The 15,906-nt window shown below is 48.6% G+C and overlaps 1 protein-coding gene across 4 annotated transcripts; it reads left to right on the forward strand.

Annotated features, from left to right (window-relative positions):
• The first annotated feature begins 6,060 nt into the window (after positions 1–6,060).
• PICK1 (protein interacting with PRKCA 1) lies at positions 6,061–15,662 on the forward strand. Of its 4 annotated transcripts, none has more exons than XM_063154520.1 (13): positions 6,061–6,127; positions 6,942–7,033; positions 7,605–7,716; positions 8,180–8,308; positions 8,432–8,498; positions 9,769–9,858; positions 10,279–10,332; positions 10,432–10,494; positions 10,868–11,001; positions 11,764–11,856; positions 12,692–12,742; positions 13,977–14,121; positions 14,372–15,662. In XM_063154520.1, exons 2-13 carry the CDS (start codon positions 6,993–6,995, stop codon positions 14,611–14,613), a joined length of 1,221 nt encoding a protein of 406 aa, XP_063010590.1. In that variant the 5' UTR covers positions 6,061–6,127; positions 6,942–6,992; the 3' UTR covers positions 14,614–15,662. The 4 variants fall into 4 exon arrangements, with proteins under 4 accessions (XP_063010590.1, XP_063010591.1, XP_063010592.1 ...); XM_063154521.1 differs by lacking the exon at positions 6,061–6,127 and adding an exon at positions 6,252–6,324; XM_063154522.1 differs by lacking the exon at positions 6,061–6,127 and adding an exon at positions 6,494–6,600.
• Positions 15,663–15,906: the final 244 nt, after the last annotated feature.

Genomic DNA, 15,906 nt, shown 5'->3' on the forward strand with positions numbered 1-15,906 from the left:
AGGCTGGGCTCAGAGACAGTATGGTGGGATGAAGAACAAGGGCTTGATATGAGGATGAGAAGGACAGGAGGCAGAATTACCTATGGGATTAGGAGCAGAAGAATTAAGACTTGCTGAAACTTGCTTCTTCTGCATATTGCTATACAGAACCAGGTCACCAAATCTGCCAAGAGAATAAAACTGGTCTCTCTCAGTCCCAGACCCAACAGATGCCAGACATATTTATTACCTGAGGCATTCAGCCATGTCCAAAGGAGGCAGCCTGGTTTGCACTTTCGTTGGGCTGATCTCAATGAAGGAAAACTTCACTCCTGCACAGAGGAGCATTATCTGTGTATTACACCTCACCTGCAAGCAGCCATTTCATTCAGCCTTTTTCCTTTCCTTCCCTCATGTGCTTTCATTAGTCCTTCCCTTCTCCCCTCCCTCCATCCTTCCCTGCCACAGGGAGACAAGAGATTGCCACTGCTGGCAGGAGACATCCCTTCTTCTCCATCCCCCCAGGGGACCTGCCACCCCAGCAGCATCCTGTCCCTACCCAGCAAAGCAGCCATGGCACAGCAGAGTTTTTACCCCACAGGACTCCTGATGGAGCTGGGACAAATAGTGGGATAAAAGACCGGGGAAACAACTGAAAGAAAAGGTGTCTTTCACAACAAGCCGCCATGTCCATGTCTCACAGCTCTCCCCAGCACTGGCCTGTCCCAGGGGCTCATCACATTCCCCCCTCCTCTGTCTGCTCTGTGGCAGCTAATCAGTGACCCACTGACAGTGTCTGTCCATCACTCGTCTCTGCACGCAATGGGGTAATTAAACCCTGACCCTGGGCTCCTTTTGTCCATTTCCTCTGCACAGTCACTCCCCGAAATGGCAGAGGGGAGGGCCTGCTCTGGAGGCTCCTGCCCCAGCCTCCAGCTCTAATGAAGATGTGAAGCACAGTGGAAGGGCTCATTGTGAAAAGAAGATGCTGAGGGGGCAGCCAAAGAGGTATTGAGTGGTACAAGGCTTCCTACATGATTGTGCTGAGCTCTGCTGACCCACCTCCACCAGGCAAGGCTTTGTAATCCTTCAATTCTTTGTCATCATGCCCACAGGTTGTCCAGCATCCTTTCCCTGCCCAAGCACACCTACAGAAAACCTACCGCTCCTCTGCATGTCTTCAGGACAGTGCCAGGTGTGGTGCCCCAGCTCAGATCTTGTAAATAAAAGGCTTTCCAGAAGTCTCAATATATCCAGCCCTAGGCTTGCACACCCACAAGATCAACACAGAGTTTCTGTCCTCCCTGCTGTGAACCCATTGCTTCCACTTGGACTGAGCCAAATGTCTCAGACCTGACAAAGGACTTTCCTCATTAAGTACCTGTAGAAGGGCAGAGGGAGGTCTCAGTGATGGGATGAATCCCATGGAACACAGTGGAGGGACACAGGAGCTGGCTGGGACAAGGTGATGTTGCTCTTGTCTGCACAGAAGGACAATGGAGGATACATCCAGTGACACAAGAGTCACAAAAAGCCAGTAAATCCCAGGAAATCCTTTTTTTTTTTACTTTATTTCTCTTTCTGCTTTCTGGCACTCTGCAAAATTTATTTGGCACAGATTGATAAACAGCCAGAAATGATCCCGAGCAATCCAGGCTCTGCTTCCTCCTCCTTACCCTGAGTGGGGAAGCTGCTTCCCTCCCACGCATGAGCAAGAGGGCTGGGGCCACCCGGGGAAGGGCATGACGGGTAAAGCAGTGCCCCCAAACAATTAAGCACTGTCCCAGGCACTGCACACCCTTGTCCTGGGAACAAAAGAGTCACACACAAGAGACCTGACTGTGAAGCCTCCATCCGCTTTCATCACTGACCCCCAGGGCAGTCAGGGCACAAGGTCAGCCCACTTAAACTCCAAACTCGGCCAGAAATAGAGCTGGGAAGTGGGCAAGGGTGGCCAACTGCAGGGGTCCCCAACCATTTGAGGGGTTCTTTGACTGAGCCATTTCATTTCATCAAAGACACATTTTTTTTCTGGAAGGAAAATGGAGAGCAGTGGGTGTGAAAGGAGTAAGGGGGAGGCAGGGTGTTCACCATGAGTTATGAGCACTCTCAACAACAGTCTTTCACACTGCAGAGGTGAGGAGAGGATGGGGTAATTGGCCATGTTAGACCCATGCATAATGAGGGCAACTCTCTGCCTGTTTCCCACCCCTCACTCTGACACTGCTCATGAGATGTGGTCCCCCCTATGCCCTGTTGCTATTCCACTGTGGAGCTCAACATCCCACGGGCACATCCCAAGGACCACAAGCTTTGATAGCACCCTGCCAGAGCAGTAGTGCCTCTGGAATGTGCAACAGAGTGTGGTCATGCCCCTGGATTGGAAAGGTGAAAAGTTGCCCTGCAAATAAAAACTGATCAGCCAAGCCAGAGCTCATGCTTTCCACCTGCAGGGTCTCAGAAAACCCATTAGCTTTAGGTTCCCTTTAAGGGTTTTCAGGTTGCAAGTACTGATTTTGTGAGTAATGCTTTCATAGAGGTAACAGCCCCCGAGCCCCTGAGACCAATCTCCTTGTCTGGAAGAAGAAATCTGTGGGGACGAAGTCCAGGGGCACTGAAACATGTTTGGTGCACGTGGAAATAAAATGCATCTGCCACAGAGCATTGTCCATTTTCCTCAACTTCCCTCTGGATAAACCTTGGAGAATCCTAAATGCAGGAAATTTCAGAGGAAGGGCAATGAAAACACCCAGTGAAAGCAGTCCCCTATTGCACCCCAACAATCCCACCTGCCCCTACAGAGGCTGCTGCAAGTGTTAGCAGCACCCAGCAGAAGTGGGGTAGGGATAGGGCAGGCAGGCTGTGCAGTGATGGGCAGGGAATACAATGCCCACAGTTACTCACTGAAAGTTCCCCCCAAAACAGACAACACAGCTCAAGGGACAGCAATCAAGGAGGATGTTAGTGCAGTTAGTCATGTTGACACTGAAAACAGTAGCAGAAGAGCAGCCAGAAACATGAGATTCAGCACAGCCCCAGTACACAGAAATACATCTGAGTGCCAAGAAGCCAACCAGTCATGCAACGTGTGATCTGCTAGCAGACTCCTTATTACACGTGGTGAAAGACAAGCAGAAGGGAGTTGTGACTCTCAGAGTCAAACTTTTCATGGGTTGTGTAATTGTGGATAGAAAACTCTCTGTATGTGCAAACTAAGCCCTCTTGATTAAAGCTGTACTGGTAGACTGTAAGCAGTGCACCCAATTTTCAAGAGAAACCTGCATTTCAAATTTTTGATAAAATTATCAGATCTATCCTTGAAAAGGAACAACTTCCTGGGATTTTTTAAAATGCTGGCTAACCTTACTTTTTTGGATTTTAGGTAACCATTTTCATCAGCAATTAATTACTTCTCCCCTTGGGAGGAGGCGATCAGGCAATGGATTTCCATTCTTGAGACAGACATAGCTTTAGGGCACATGCAGATTCATTCTCCATCTCACACAGAGAGAATCCAATCGATCTTGGACACTTTGGAGCAGCTGTGCACAAAAGGCAGGGTCAGCCAGCACACGTGTACAAAGGCTGATGCTTCAGGGGTGTACTGAAGGACATGCACGGCGCACACACTTCACTGGAGCAGCACAAAACAAGGCTCATCAGACCTACAGGCTTTCGCCTTGTCAGTGTCAGCAGGTCCAGTTTCTCACCTCGGGCGAGGTCTGCTTATTGTCTTTCTTTTGAATGGCAGGAACTGCCAGCAAAGGAAACATTCACTACTTGTTCATCTCCCTTGCAGCTCTAGTAGCAGAAGTGGGCAGCAGGAGAAATGAGGTCCTGCAACTTCTTTTAGCCAGTCTGACACCCAGCCAATGCACAAGGCTCTAAGCAATCCCGTTGGGCGAAGGCAAATGATTCACGTTATGCAGGTGTTCTCCTGTGTGTGTGAAAAACCTCTTTTTCCCCCTTTGCAGTAAAACAGCAGAAATATCCCAGCCTCGCAAACCCTGAACCAGGCCCCTCCTGCAGCAGCAGTTCCGGGCACTGACCACACGGCGGCGCTCCGCCCTTAGGAATGGAGCCCGGCCGGGGGCGACCCTGCCAGGCCCCGGGAACAGCGCGGGGACAGCGAGGGACACACGGCCCGACCCTGCACAGCCCCCGGGGACAGCGCGGGACACACGGCCCGACCCTGCACAGCCCCCGGGGACAGCGAGGGACACACGGCCCGACCCTGCACAGCCCTCGGGGACAGCGAGGGACACACGGCCCGACCCTGCACAGCCCTCGGGGACAGCGAGGGACACACGGCCCGACCCTGCACAGCCCTCGGGGACAGCGAGGGACACACGGCCCGACCCTGCACAGCCCTCGGGAACAGCGCGGGACACACGGCCCGACCCTGCACAGCCCCCGAGGACAGCGCGGGACACACGGCCCGACCCTGCACAGCCCCCGAGGACAGCGAGGGACACACGGCCCGACCCTGCACAGCCCCCGGGGACAGCGAGGGACACACGGCCCCGCGGGACGCACAGAGCAGTCCTGCCGGCGTGTGGGACGGATTGCGGGCTCGAGTTCTGCCTGTGTGACATTTAATTAACCAGCTCTCAGCTTTGGGGCTCAGGAGGGCTCTGCGGGGTGACCTCTTTGCTTGCGTTGCAGGGTCTCTCTCAGGACCGCAGCATCGCAGAATCTGTCCAGATAAATTGTCGCTGTCTCTAGGAATGGATATTCCACCACTTCTCTGGGCTGATGTAACAGTGATTTTTATTCCTTTTGTTGCACTGTAATTCCATCCTGCAACTCACAACCCCTTTCTCTTGTCTTTAGCTGTGCAAAAACGCTCAGAAGAGTCTGGGTCCATTTTCTCTGTATCACCTGCAGCCACAGCCAGGTGCTGTCACACTGCCGAGCCCCAGCAAGCTCTTAGTGAAGAGATCAGGGTCTGGCCCACTGATGTGAATCTCCTGTCAGTGGCCAGGGTCAGGATGTCAGTCTCTTTTCTTCAGAGAGCTCCCACCTGAAGGACTGCATTTCTCATTCAGCTTTCCCTCATAAATAAATCACATCTTAGACCCAGGACTATAAAAAGATTATTAACAGCACACTCTTGCCCCTTGTAGTCCAGCATTGTGGGTGGCTTCAGTCAGTGTTTTGATGTATGCAGACAAGAGGCTCACGGGGCTGCATACTGCAAACACTAACCACCCTCTCAGCCAGCAGCAGAGGTCATTGCCATGGCCAGCCCTCGTTCTAGTCACAGAGGAGTTTTCAGTTCAAAGAGCACAATGTTGGGGTTGGGTTTTTTTTTGATCTGTGTCAGTAATTTGGGTTTGGAAGCCTGGTAGTTGCTCAGAAGCCAGGAGCAGCTGGAAAAGATGACACATAATGCCGAAAGGCAACCACATTTCTCTGGGAAATCAAAGCATTCTCCCAGTGGTGGTGCTGTCATGATGGAGGCAGAAAACCATTTGAACAGCCAACCACTGCCCCCACACACATGGCAGAAGAGAAGAACGCGTGGAAGCGTGGCGATCCTGCGGCACACATGGCGGGGCAGTGGCTCTGCACACAGCCGTGCTGACTGGCTCCCACATCCGCTGGCATCCGGTGCTTCCTCAGGTCACTGCTGATGGTGACTGTCCCAAGCAATTGCACAGAATCACCAAATCAGTTAGGTTGGGGAAGACCTCTGAGATCATGGAGTCCAACCTGTGACTGAACTACACCATGTCAACCACACCATGGCACTGAGTGCCACATCCAGCCTTTTCTTAGACATCTCCAGGGACGGTGACTCCACCAGCTCCCTGGGCAGCCCATTCCCATGTCTACCACCCTTTCCGTGAAGAAATTCCTCCCGGTATCCCACCTAAACCTCCCTTGGTGCAGCTTGTGACTATGTGCTCTTGTTGCCTGGGACAAGAGGCCGACTCCCACGTGGCTACGGCCTCCTTTCAGGGGTTGCAGAGAGCGATCAGGGCACCCCAGAGCCGCCATTTCCGCGGCCGAACCAGGCCCCGCTCCCCCTGTCCCCATGGCAACGCGGCGGGCGCGCGGGGGGCGGCGCTCGGGCGGGCGCTTCCGGGCGGCGCCGGCGGTGACGTGGCCGGCGGGGGCTGACGGCGCCGCGCGGCCGCTTCCGGTGAGCCTGGGGGCCCCTGAGGGACGCCCCCCCGCGGCTGCCCCCGGACGGTCCCGCCGGGCCGGGGCCGGGGCAAGGGCTGGGTCTGGGGTGGGGGCTGCGCTCGCCCCCTGCCCGCTGCCCCTGCCCTGCCCGCAGCCCCTGCCCGGCACTGCCCGCAGCCCCCGACCGCTGGCCCTGCCCGGCCCCGCTGCCCTGTGGGTGAAGCGCGGGTCCCTCAGGGTCGGGTGTGGTGAGGCGCACACCCTCGCGGCGTCGCCGTGACTTGGGTGCTGCCGAAGGGTGGGCGGAACCCAAACGTGCTAGCTAATTGCTGTCCGAAATTAAATGGAAACGAGGTTTTTGCATGGGGAAATAATGAGGCTTTCGGTGGGAAGCTTGAGCACGGCCTGCCGAGACAGGCGGTGAATGTCAGAAAGTGACGTGACTTGCTGTGAAGTCAGGAGCGCGGAGATGTGTGATGGATGCCGGGGGTAAAGCTGAGTATTTTAGCAGTCGCGGTGCAAGGTCGAGCGTGGGAAGAAGCAGCTGCGGGAAGGGACCACGTTTTGTTCTGTGCTTTGGAAACGCTGCACGTGTGTCAGTGTTGGGTTTGGAACATGCAGCATCAAATTCGAGGGATCCATTCTCTCGCATGCAGAGCAGAGAACCAGGGACACTTGACTAATTTTTCATCTTTTGATGTAAGAGCAGAGACCACAATGTGGCATCCCAAAAAAGAAAAAGGAGATTGATAAGGCTGACAGGCTGGTTTTCTGGTTTTTTTCTATTGCAATCATTCTTTTATTTGGTTTTTTCTGTTCTTTCTTCCCAGGGAGTTTGGAATAAGCAACTTCAGACAAACAGACTCCACTGAACCAAAACAATGTTTGCAGATTTGGACTATGATATTGAGGAAGATAAGCTGTGAGTATTTCACTTGTCTTTTCCTGGTGTTTCTTACAATAGAAGTAGGCTTTGCAACCAAGGCCTAATGAGAGTTGATAAATTTACCTGTGTGTGACACTGAATGTTGGGCATCAGCCTTGCTGTCCAGTGCTGATTTCTTGCTCCCTCTGGAGAGTGGGGAGGAGGCATCGCTGTGCTGGCAAGCAAAGAAGAATATTTGTGTTGCCCTGCAGTGACTGCCCTGCATTTAACATAGAGCACTTGATTTGCATCACATTTATGCTGTGCAAGTTGTCCTCTCAGCCCAGCACTGAGTCCAGGCGAAACACTAGAGCATGATAGTGTTTCTTCAGTGCCTAGCCATGGATGAGGGTGTTTCTTGCACCTCTAATCCTTGCATGCAATCTCAAGAGAAAGATGGCACAGATCTCCCTGCTCACCCATGCTGGTAGACCCTGTGGCGGAGGTGAGGGAATGAATTCAGACGTGCCGTGCCCATGATGTTTTCCATTTGTACTGACTCAGATGCCAGAGTTGTTTCATACGCAGGCAGCTCTGCCTACGTTCAGTTCTTCCTTTCTCTTTGCAGGGGCATCCCCACTGTACCTGGGACAGTGACCCTGAAGAAGGACTCTCAGAACCTGATTGGGATCAGCATTGGAGGAGGAGCACAGTACTGCCCCTGTCTCTACATCGTCCAGGTGGGCACCTGGGGAGGAAAAATAAGCCATCTTTTTAAAACAGAGTTGGCCTGAGAGATGGGAAGCGTGGAAAGACAGCCCTATGCTGTTTGTATTTCTCAGAGTGGGAGATGACATCTCACTTTCCAGTAAAAAGATTTCCTTACTCTAGTACCTAGTAGGTGTGGGAGAATTAAATTAAGACTGCTGGAATTATCCTTCTCCTTGGAGAGCATGTTAGAATTCACAGTGTGACACTCCCAACACCAGGAAATCCTGTGCTTGAGGAGGCACATCCTAGGGGCATGAACTTCCTGAGGGAACAGGATGGTCAGCCCACCTCTTGGTTTGGGAAGGGGGAAAACTGCAGCATCGCCATGGACAGAGCAGCAGTGGATTAGGAGGGAGGAGTGCAGGTGTTTGGTGTGTGCTGCTCAGCCCTGCCCTGCCCCTCTCCTGAGCGCAGGGCCTGTCTCTGCCCCAGGTGTTCGATAACACTCCAGCAGCCTTGGACGGCACCGTGGCAGCCGGCGATGAAATCACCGGCGTCAACGGGAAATCCGTCAAAGGCAAGACCAAAGTGGAGGTGGCCAAGATGATACAGATGGTAAAGGTGAGAGGTAGGAGGGGGCCACTGGAGCTTCTGGGTCGCAGTTGGCAGCTTATTGTCCTTGGGTAAAGGGAGCTGCTGCTGCCTGCTTCCAGTACAGCAGTTTGGGGTTTGCTCTCTCTGCAGGGAGAAGTGACAATACACTACAACAAGCTTCAGGCTGACCCAAAGCAGGGCAAGTCTTTGGATATTGGTAAGACTGGTTTCTTTCTCCCTAGAATGTTAAAATGATGCAGAAGGGTGAAAGATTGGTCCCAGCTAAAACCAAATGTGTTTCCTTTCTTGCTCTTAACTCAGTTGTTTTCAAATGGATGCTGTCAAAGAGAGTTACAGGTTTAAAAAAAATCCTTCCCTAACATTTTGAAACAGGCTTGAAAGTTAAATCAAGACTTAATTGTTGTTGTGGGAGGCTTGTTTTTCTGTGCTGCGTTTAGCATGGATGATGAATCTCAGCTGCATAATAATCTAATTAATCTATTTTTAATACATGTAAGTTAGGCTGACCTATTTTGAGATGTACACAGAAATGTGTCAATTGAAAGGCATTGGTGGGGATTTCTAACCATGGAGAACAGTGATGAAATACCTATCTACACTGAGTTTTGTACAAACATAAATTTTATGAGAGACAGGAGAGCCTTTATTGCTAAAACAAAGTGTCTGGTTTTGAGCTAAGCCTACACAGCTGTCTCCTTTATATGGTCTGCCTTTCTCACTTTCAGCAAAATGTATCCATTCTCTTTGCTCTCATTTATTGTTCTGGTGATTGTGGTGCTAATAAATTGACAGGAATTCTGGAAAATTGTGAATAGTGAGATGGATTTCTGGGAAAACAAAAGTGTGATGAGAATATGGTATTTTCCAGAGCACTGTGGCTTCAGCTGAGTTCTTGGGATCTGCAGGCAAGTCTGCCTGTAAATAAAGGTGATGGAGTCATCTAGTTCCAAGGAGGGCATAGATGTCTCTAGTAATTTGTAGGGTATGACGACCAGAGGCAGAAATTCCATTAAGAGGTGGCAAAAGGGTTTAATTAGGATTCAAAAGGTAAAAGTAAGGAAAGAGACAGCACTGAGCGTTAAGTCCTGATTGTCTTTCAGCCTCATTACTTCAGCTGAAGTCATACAGCAGATAGCATAAGCAAAGTTTAGTTCCAAATATCAAGATAAGTGCTTTGCTTATAGCAGAGTGATTGATTGGGACAATCTTCCAAAAGAATTGCTGGAGCTCTATTGATTGAAGTATTTAGGATGTGAGAGCAGGGCAGATAGGCAATTTAGAAAATGTGTTGGGCATGGCTGGACCAGAGTGCCCTGTTTCTGCAATATTCTTTCTTCTTGCTGCCTCAATACTGAGTTAAGTGCAGTTTACCCAGTGCACGGAAAACCAGTGTAATGTGCTGGAGAGCTTTTCCTGCCCATGGAAGTGACCTTGATGCTGGTTTGTCACTTTGTTTTGGCCTTTAGTATTGAAGAAGGTGAAGCACCGGCTGGTGGAGAACATGAGCTCGGGGACAGCAGATGCCCTGGGGCTGAGCCGAGCCATACTTTGCAATGGTAGGTATTGTCCAGGAGGCCGTTTTCCTAATGGAATGCTTACTCTCCTGTGTTTGCCTGCTTTTTATTGTTGCTTGCACGGTCCACATTCTTTTCTTCTGCTCTGCCTTGCTGTTGTGATTGTCTCTGCCCATCCTGAGTGATACAGCCTGTCCCTGTGGCCACTTATATGTTATCTCAGGTCAGCTTAATTTAAAGCAGGGACCATCTTAGTGAATGCCAATAGATGATGACCCCACACTAAAATAAGTTTGCAGTCATTTTAAAAGCTTCCCATGTTGTATCACAGGACAGGCATTAAGGGGTGAGGGAAATTTGAACCAAATATATGAAACTGGTATTTTTCCACCTGATCAGGTCTTAAACATGTCTTGAATGTGACTGTTATAATTCTTTATTCTGATTCTTGTTTCTATTTAGATGGACTAGTGAAGAGATTAGAGGAGCTGGAGAGGACTGCAGAGTTATACAAAGGTAAACTTGGTATTCCATCAGACAGCAGATGGGAGAGAAGGATACTTTCATTGTGTTTCAGTGAAGCGACTTAATTGTTTTTTCTGGCTTCCATCACAGGCTTGACAGAGCACACCAAGAGTCTTCTCAGGGCTTTCTTTGAGCTATCTCAGACACACAGAGGTAAAGAATCTTAGCAAAGGGAGCACAAATCTTTGACCTTCAGTTTCGGGAGTTTTTTTGTCAGTAGTTAGATATGTGATTCTCTCGCTCAAAAAAAAACAAGGGTTGCAGGAATGAGCTGTGAAGGGCTGCTCTCCTGTGTTACCAGTCATAGTGCTAACACAGGCCCTGTCCTTCACATGAGACATTGGGGAAATACCCTGCCAAACTCTGGTCTTTAGGGAATATGTAGCTTACCTTTACTATTTCCCACATGTAGCATCATCCCCCAGCTAATTGTAAGGTTATGGGAGAGACTTCTAATACTGGAGACAAGATTTTTCTCAGGGTTCACCTCTTTGTTCATCTGTCTGTATTTATTCTGCCCATGCAGCATTTGGAGATGTTTTCTCTGTCATTGGTGTACGGGAACCACAACCAGCTGCCAGCGAAGCCTTTGTGAAATTTGCTGATGCCCATCGCAACATTGAGAAGTTTGGGATTCACCTTCTGAAAACAATTAAGCCGGTAAAGAATTCAACCACAGGAGTAAAGGGTTTGGAGGAGAGGGGAATCTAGAAAGGCAGAAGCCTGTCTTTAAAGGTGTGGTGTCAAAAGTTCATTCATTAAGGGAAGAAGGATCCTTGTCTGCTTTCCTTCAGGGAATTCTCTTCATAATGAAAAGAACCTGAGAGGTAACATAATGAATATATCAACCTTGTCCCTGTGATTTCTGCATATGGGTGTATTCCTCTCCTCTTTTGGGAATGAAGGAGTTGTCTCACTGACCAGTGTAGTACCTGATCTTGGTACCCATAACTGCATTGTGTCACTAAAGGAGTTCAGACAAGCAACCCAGGAACAATGTAAGAATTTCAGTCATTATATAGGAGTGAGAGTCTCCAGGGGATCTCTGCACTTAGTTTAGCAAAGAGAGAATTTAAGTGTTGATTTGGGCGCCACTTTCAGTGCTGTGTTGGATAGATGATGCTGGGCCATAAAACTTTGAATCAAGGAGAGCTGTTTCCAGAACCAGCTGAAAATGAAATGAGTCAAAAGCAGATGAATCCATGCTGTTAGTGAGGCAAGCATTTCTAGCACTGGAACCACTTGCCAGTGGCAGTAGAGGAGGCTCTAACCATTCTGAGCTATGATAAAATATTTTCTTTCAAATGTGCTGGAGTTCAAAGAAGAGTTTTGAGGCAGCCTCATGGCCTGTGCTGGGGAAAAGGTTGCAATTGTAGTCATGTTTTTTAGTCTTAATTCAGCAAGAGGGTGTTTCTGTTGCAGATGCTCACTGACTTGAATACCTATCTGAATAAAGCCATTCCTGACACAAGGCTGACTATCAAAAAATACCTGGATGTCAAGTTTGAATATTTGGTGAGCTGCTTTTGTTTTTTTCCCCTAAGTGTTGGTTGAAATTAAGTTTCTTGGAATCATCCTGAAAGTCACATCTAGCCTATATGATCACATATCCATCCTTCCATAATCCATGAGAGAATGCCCTGTTTTTTCTAGTTCTTTGTTTACTGACAGATTACTCAGATTCAGATACCTGCTTTTAACCTAACACTTCTCACTGGTAAGAAAGATCTTACAGTACCCATATGACTTATTTTCTACATGATCAGAATTATTTCCTGATTTATTTCTAAAGAGTTTCTCTGCAACTTACACTCTTGAACTCCTCTAAAGAGCTCCCCCTTACATATTTTTCAGGTAATTTTGGACACTCTTTCTTTAGCCAAAGTAAACTACTGTCAAGTCATATTTGCTCTGATTTAGACCTTGCCTTTTTCCCCCTCCTTCATTCCATTCAGCCTTCGTTTTCTACCCAAAAAGGGTAAGATTGCTCAGTTGACCTGTTCTCTAATTGGAGGAATCTGTTTCCTTTTGCCTGTTGAGAGTAGTACTTGGAGCTGCTGCCCTAAGGCTAGGGAATATGGTAGAATCTCTTCCTACATCAACTCTCCCTGCAATTAATATTTTTGTTTTCCTTCCTATTTATTCCCATCTCATACTTTTCTTGTACTGGCTTTTCCCAAAGAGTAGATGAATACAGGATTTTTTCCCACTGTGCTTTCTTCAGAGTCTGTCCACTGAAGAAAGGCTTAGAATGGTGCAGCCTCATAGTTATGGGTGATGATAAAGTTGTTTCTAATTTTTAATAGTTCCTTCTTGTTTTGCTTTTTTTTTTATCTTTAATTCTTCAAAGTCTTACTGCTTGAAAGTCAAAGAGATGGATGATGAAGAGTACAGCTGCATTGTGAGTATCAGTACAATTGCAAAAGCACTCCTGTGCCTGTCAGCACCCAAACAAGTGAATGCATCCTAAGGAATTACATACATTTATTCTTAATGTATTAGAAATAGGGGATGCTTAAATGCTACCTGGGGAGCACTGCAGCTTGTTTGCTCTGTGGTTGCCTTTCTCAGTGTTTAAGTACTATTAGGTTATGTAAGGAGGATTAAGGTGTTATCTTCACAGATTCCATTTGTGTGTAGTGCAGAGCTTATCATTAAGACTTGTTTCTTAGAAATGGAGATTTAGCTTCTCTGTAGCAAAATGCATGTGAAGCTACATTTATAAATGAAGGAAATTGATTAAAGGATATCTGTTAACAATAGGGGGTTTATAGTTTAGAGTTTTAGGACTTTAATCCTTAACAGCTCTGTTTAAAATAGCTAAAGGTATCCCATAAATTCCAGTTTCCCTGCATAAGAGTAACATCTTTTTTTTATCCTCAGTATCAACCTCAGAGCAGGCATTTGATTTCTTGGAATGCCTAGTTCCCAAGTGCCAGGCAGGAATAAAACTCCTAACACAATCTTTCATTATACGTTTCCTTCTAAATGGGAAGGAAAGAATGCCAGTCTTGCCCAGCAGAGCGGCACCTCTGGGTTTGGCACGTGCAGTGTGTGTTAGGGAGCCGTAATCTGTAGCACAGATTTTTCTGTATGTTGTGTTCACAGGTGCAAGGGAAGGATGCTTCATTGCTGACAGAGATAACCCCTTTCCAGACTCTTGCAGGACAATGTATAGATCCTTCCCTGTTGGTTTCCAGTATTTTGTCTGGATGGTTGTAGATACCAGAGGGTTCCCTTTGTAGATATGTAATTCATTATGCAATCCATACAGGGAAAACCTTACAGAGGAGGGCAGAATTTTTGTGTGCTTGATATAAACTTGTTCTTAATGCCTGTCTTGCTAGTCCTGGTAAGAAGCCATGTCACCTCTCCATGCTGGGCTGAGAGGTGCCTGTCCTTTTGTATTTGCTTAGTAGTGATGCTTTACCATGGTTGGTGTGTTTGGCCTTCAAAGTGGCCGCACTGACTGCCAGTTTTTGACACGGCTCAGTGTTCCTCCTGCTTCCTGACAGCAGTTCCTTGTGCCTCAGAGGTCCATAATAACCCAAGGCCATTGTGAGTGCACTCTGGTAGGCAGACTGAGTGCAAGAACTGCTGTGGGAGTCTCTCACATGGCGCTGTGTTTTTGGCAGGCTCTGGGTGAGCCTCTCTACCGGGTCAGCACTGGGAACTACGAGTACCGCCTCATCCTGCGCTGCCGTCAGGAGGCTCGCACGCGCTTTGCCAAGATGAGGAAGGACGTGCTGGAGAAAATAGAGCTCCTGGACCAGAAACATGGTGAGTGCCACTGCTGAGTTCAGCAGACATGACTTTGGCCTCTCTGTTCCTCCTCGGTCTCAGCTCAGAAGGCAGCTCAGTTCTTCTTTGCTGAGGAGCTCCTTTGTGGTGTGCCCGAGACATCAGCTCTGAGGGGCAAAATTTGTAGGCAATGGTATCTAACACTGGTAAGGGAAGCTTGATCACAGCCTTCACACTGTTTGGAAAGGAAATTTTTACACTTTTTCCCCCCAACATGTCTCCACTGCAGTGCAGGACATCGTGTTCCAGCTCCAGCGTTTTGTCTCCACGATGTCCAAGTACTACGACGACTGCTACGCCGTGCTCCGGGACGCCGATGTCTTTCCCATCGAGGTGGACCTCGCCCGCACCACTCTCAGCTATGGGCAGAAGGACACCTACACAGATGGGGCGGAAGAAGAAGGAGAAAGCGAGAGAGAGGGTAGCGGGAGGGAGGACGCAAATGGAGAGAAGCTCATTGATGATGCCTGAGTGGGTCAGCATGGCCAGAGGGAGGACTCTGCAGACTTATGAAAACATGTATTTCACGTGGCCATTCATCCTCCACCATTTCTCTGTGTGTCCAGCCTGGGATTCCTTCTCTGCTCTGGGTGGGGTAGCTGGTTGGATTGGGACCAACCTCTGCTTTTGTCTCTTTTCCTTTGCTTGTTTGCGTGGATAATTCTTTTTGTCCCTGGAGACTTCTGGTACCCAGCCTGGGTACTGCAGTGTGGGGAGGAAAAGCCGCTCCTACACTGCCATGTGCCCCTGTGCAGGCAGGACTCTGCTGGGCACAGGGGCAGCACCACTCCTCTCTGGCACATGGAAGCTGGTTAAGGGTTTGGAGGTGATTACAAATGGTGAGGGCAGCCCCCTTCCATCCTCCCCTTGTGCTGTGGGGAAGTGTTGGCGTCACTGCTTGCTGTCTTCAAGCTCCTTCTGAGGATTCACCTTCGGACTGTGATGGAAATACCCTGTCTTTAAAATAGAAAGGAGACACAAACCCTTGTGGAGAGAGGAAGAGGCTTTGGGTTTTTTTAGTATAAAGAATGACTAGTGTGCTCTCCTCTCTGCACAACTATTTTGTGCTGCCTCTGGGCCAGCCAGCAGCAGTAGCTATCCTCCCATTCCCTAGCAGAAGGGAAGGGGGAAAAGGAAAGCTGAGGTAAGTGAGAGTGCTTCTTTCCTTCTTCTTTTTCTCTTCCTCTCCCTCCATCCCTGTGGGCCAATCCCAGATGCAGATGGCACTTCATCTGTTATTGGGCAGCACAATTGCCAGGAGTGGTGGTGTTCTTGGGCCAGGGGTTTTGACTTCTCTGTTATTACATTCTAGTGGTCATGGGAGAAGTTATTTAAGTGCATTAATTTATGATCAAGATTTTTCTGTTTTTTAGATTTGTGTTTCTCTTTGATTGTTTTTGGAGCTTCTTCATCTCTGTGGGTGGCTGGAAAAAAGCCATCCATGGTCAAGCTGCTCTGGATAATTTAAACAGACTGGTGTAGTGACTATTGTCTGTAATAAAGAAATATGTGACATTTAATTTCATGTCCTTCATGCCTTTCTGTGAAAGGTTTTTTTGCTTATCTTCCATTGGTTTTAATCTTAAGGTAATCTTAGGAAGATGGGTGTCATGTACTAGCCATTTTTTTCTTGTACTGGTGCATAATCACTATAGCAACCTGTGGTGGTCAGTGCAGTGCAGATTTATATATGCTGTTATAAATGCTGTAGCAAGGCCAGTCCTCCAGGAGCACCAGCTGCTCTGCAGTTTAGCTTCCCAGGGG

Source organism: Melospiza melodia, chromosome 4 (assembly GCF_035770615.1).
Source record: "Melospiza melodia melodia isolate bMelMel2 chromosome 4, bMelMel2.pri, whole genome shotgun sequence".
NCBI lineage: Eukaryota > Metazoa > Chordata > Aves > Passeriformes > Passerellidae > Melospiza > Melospiza melodia.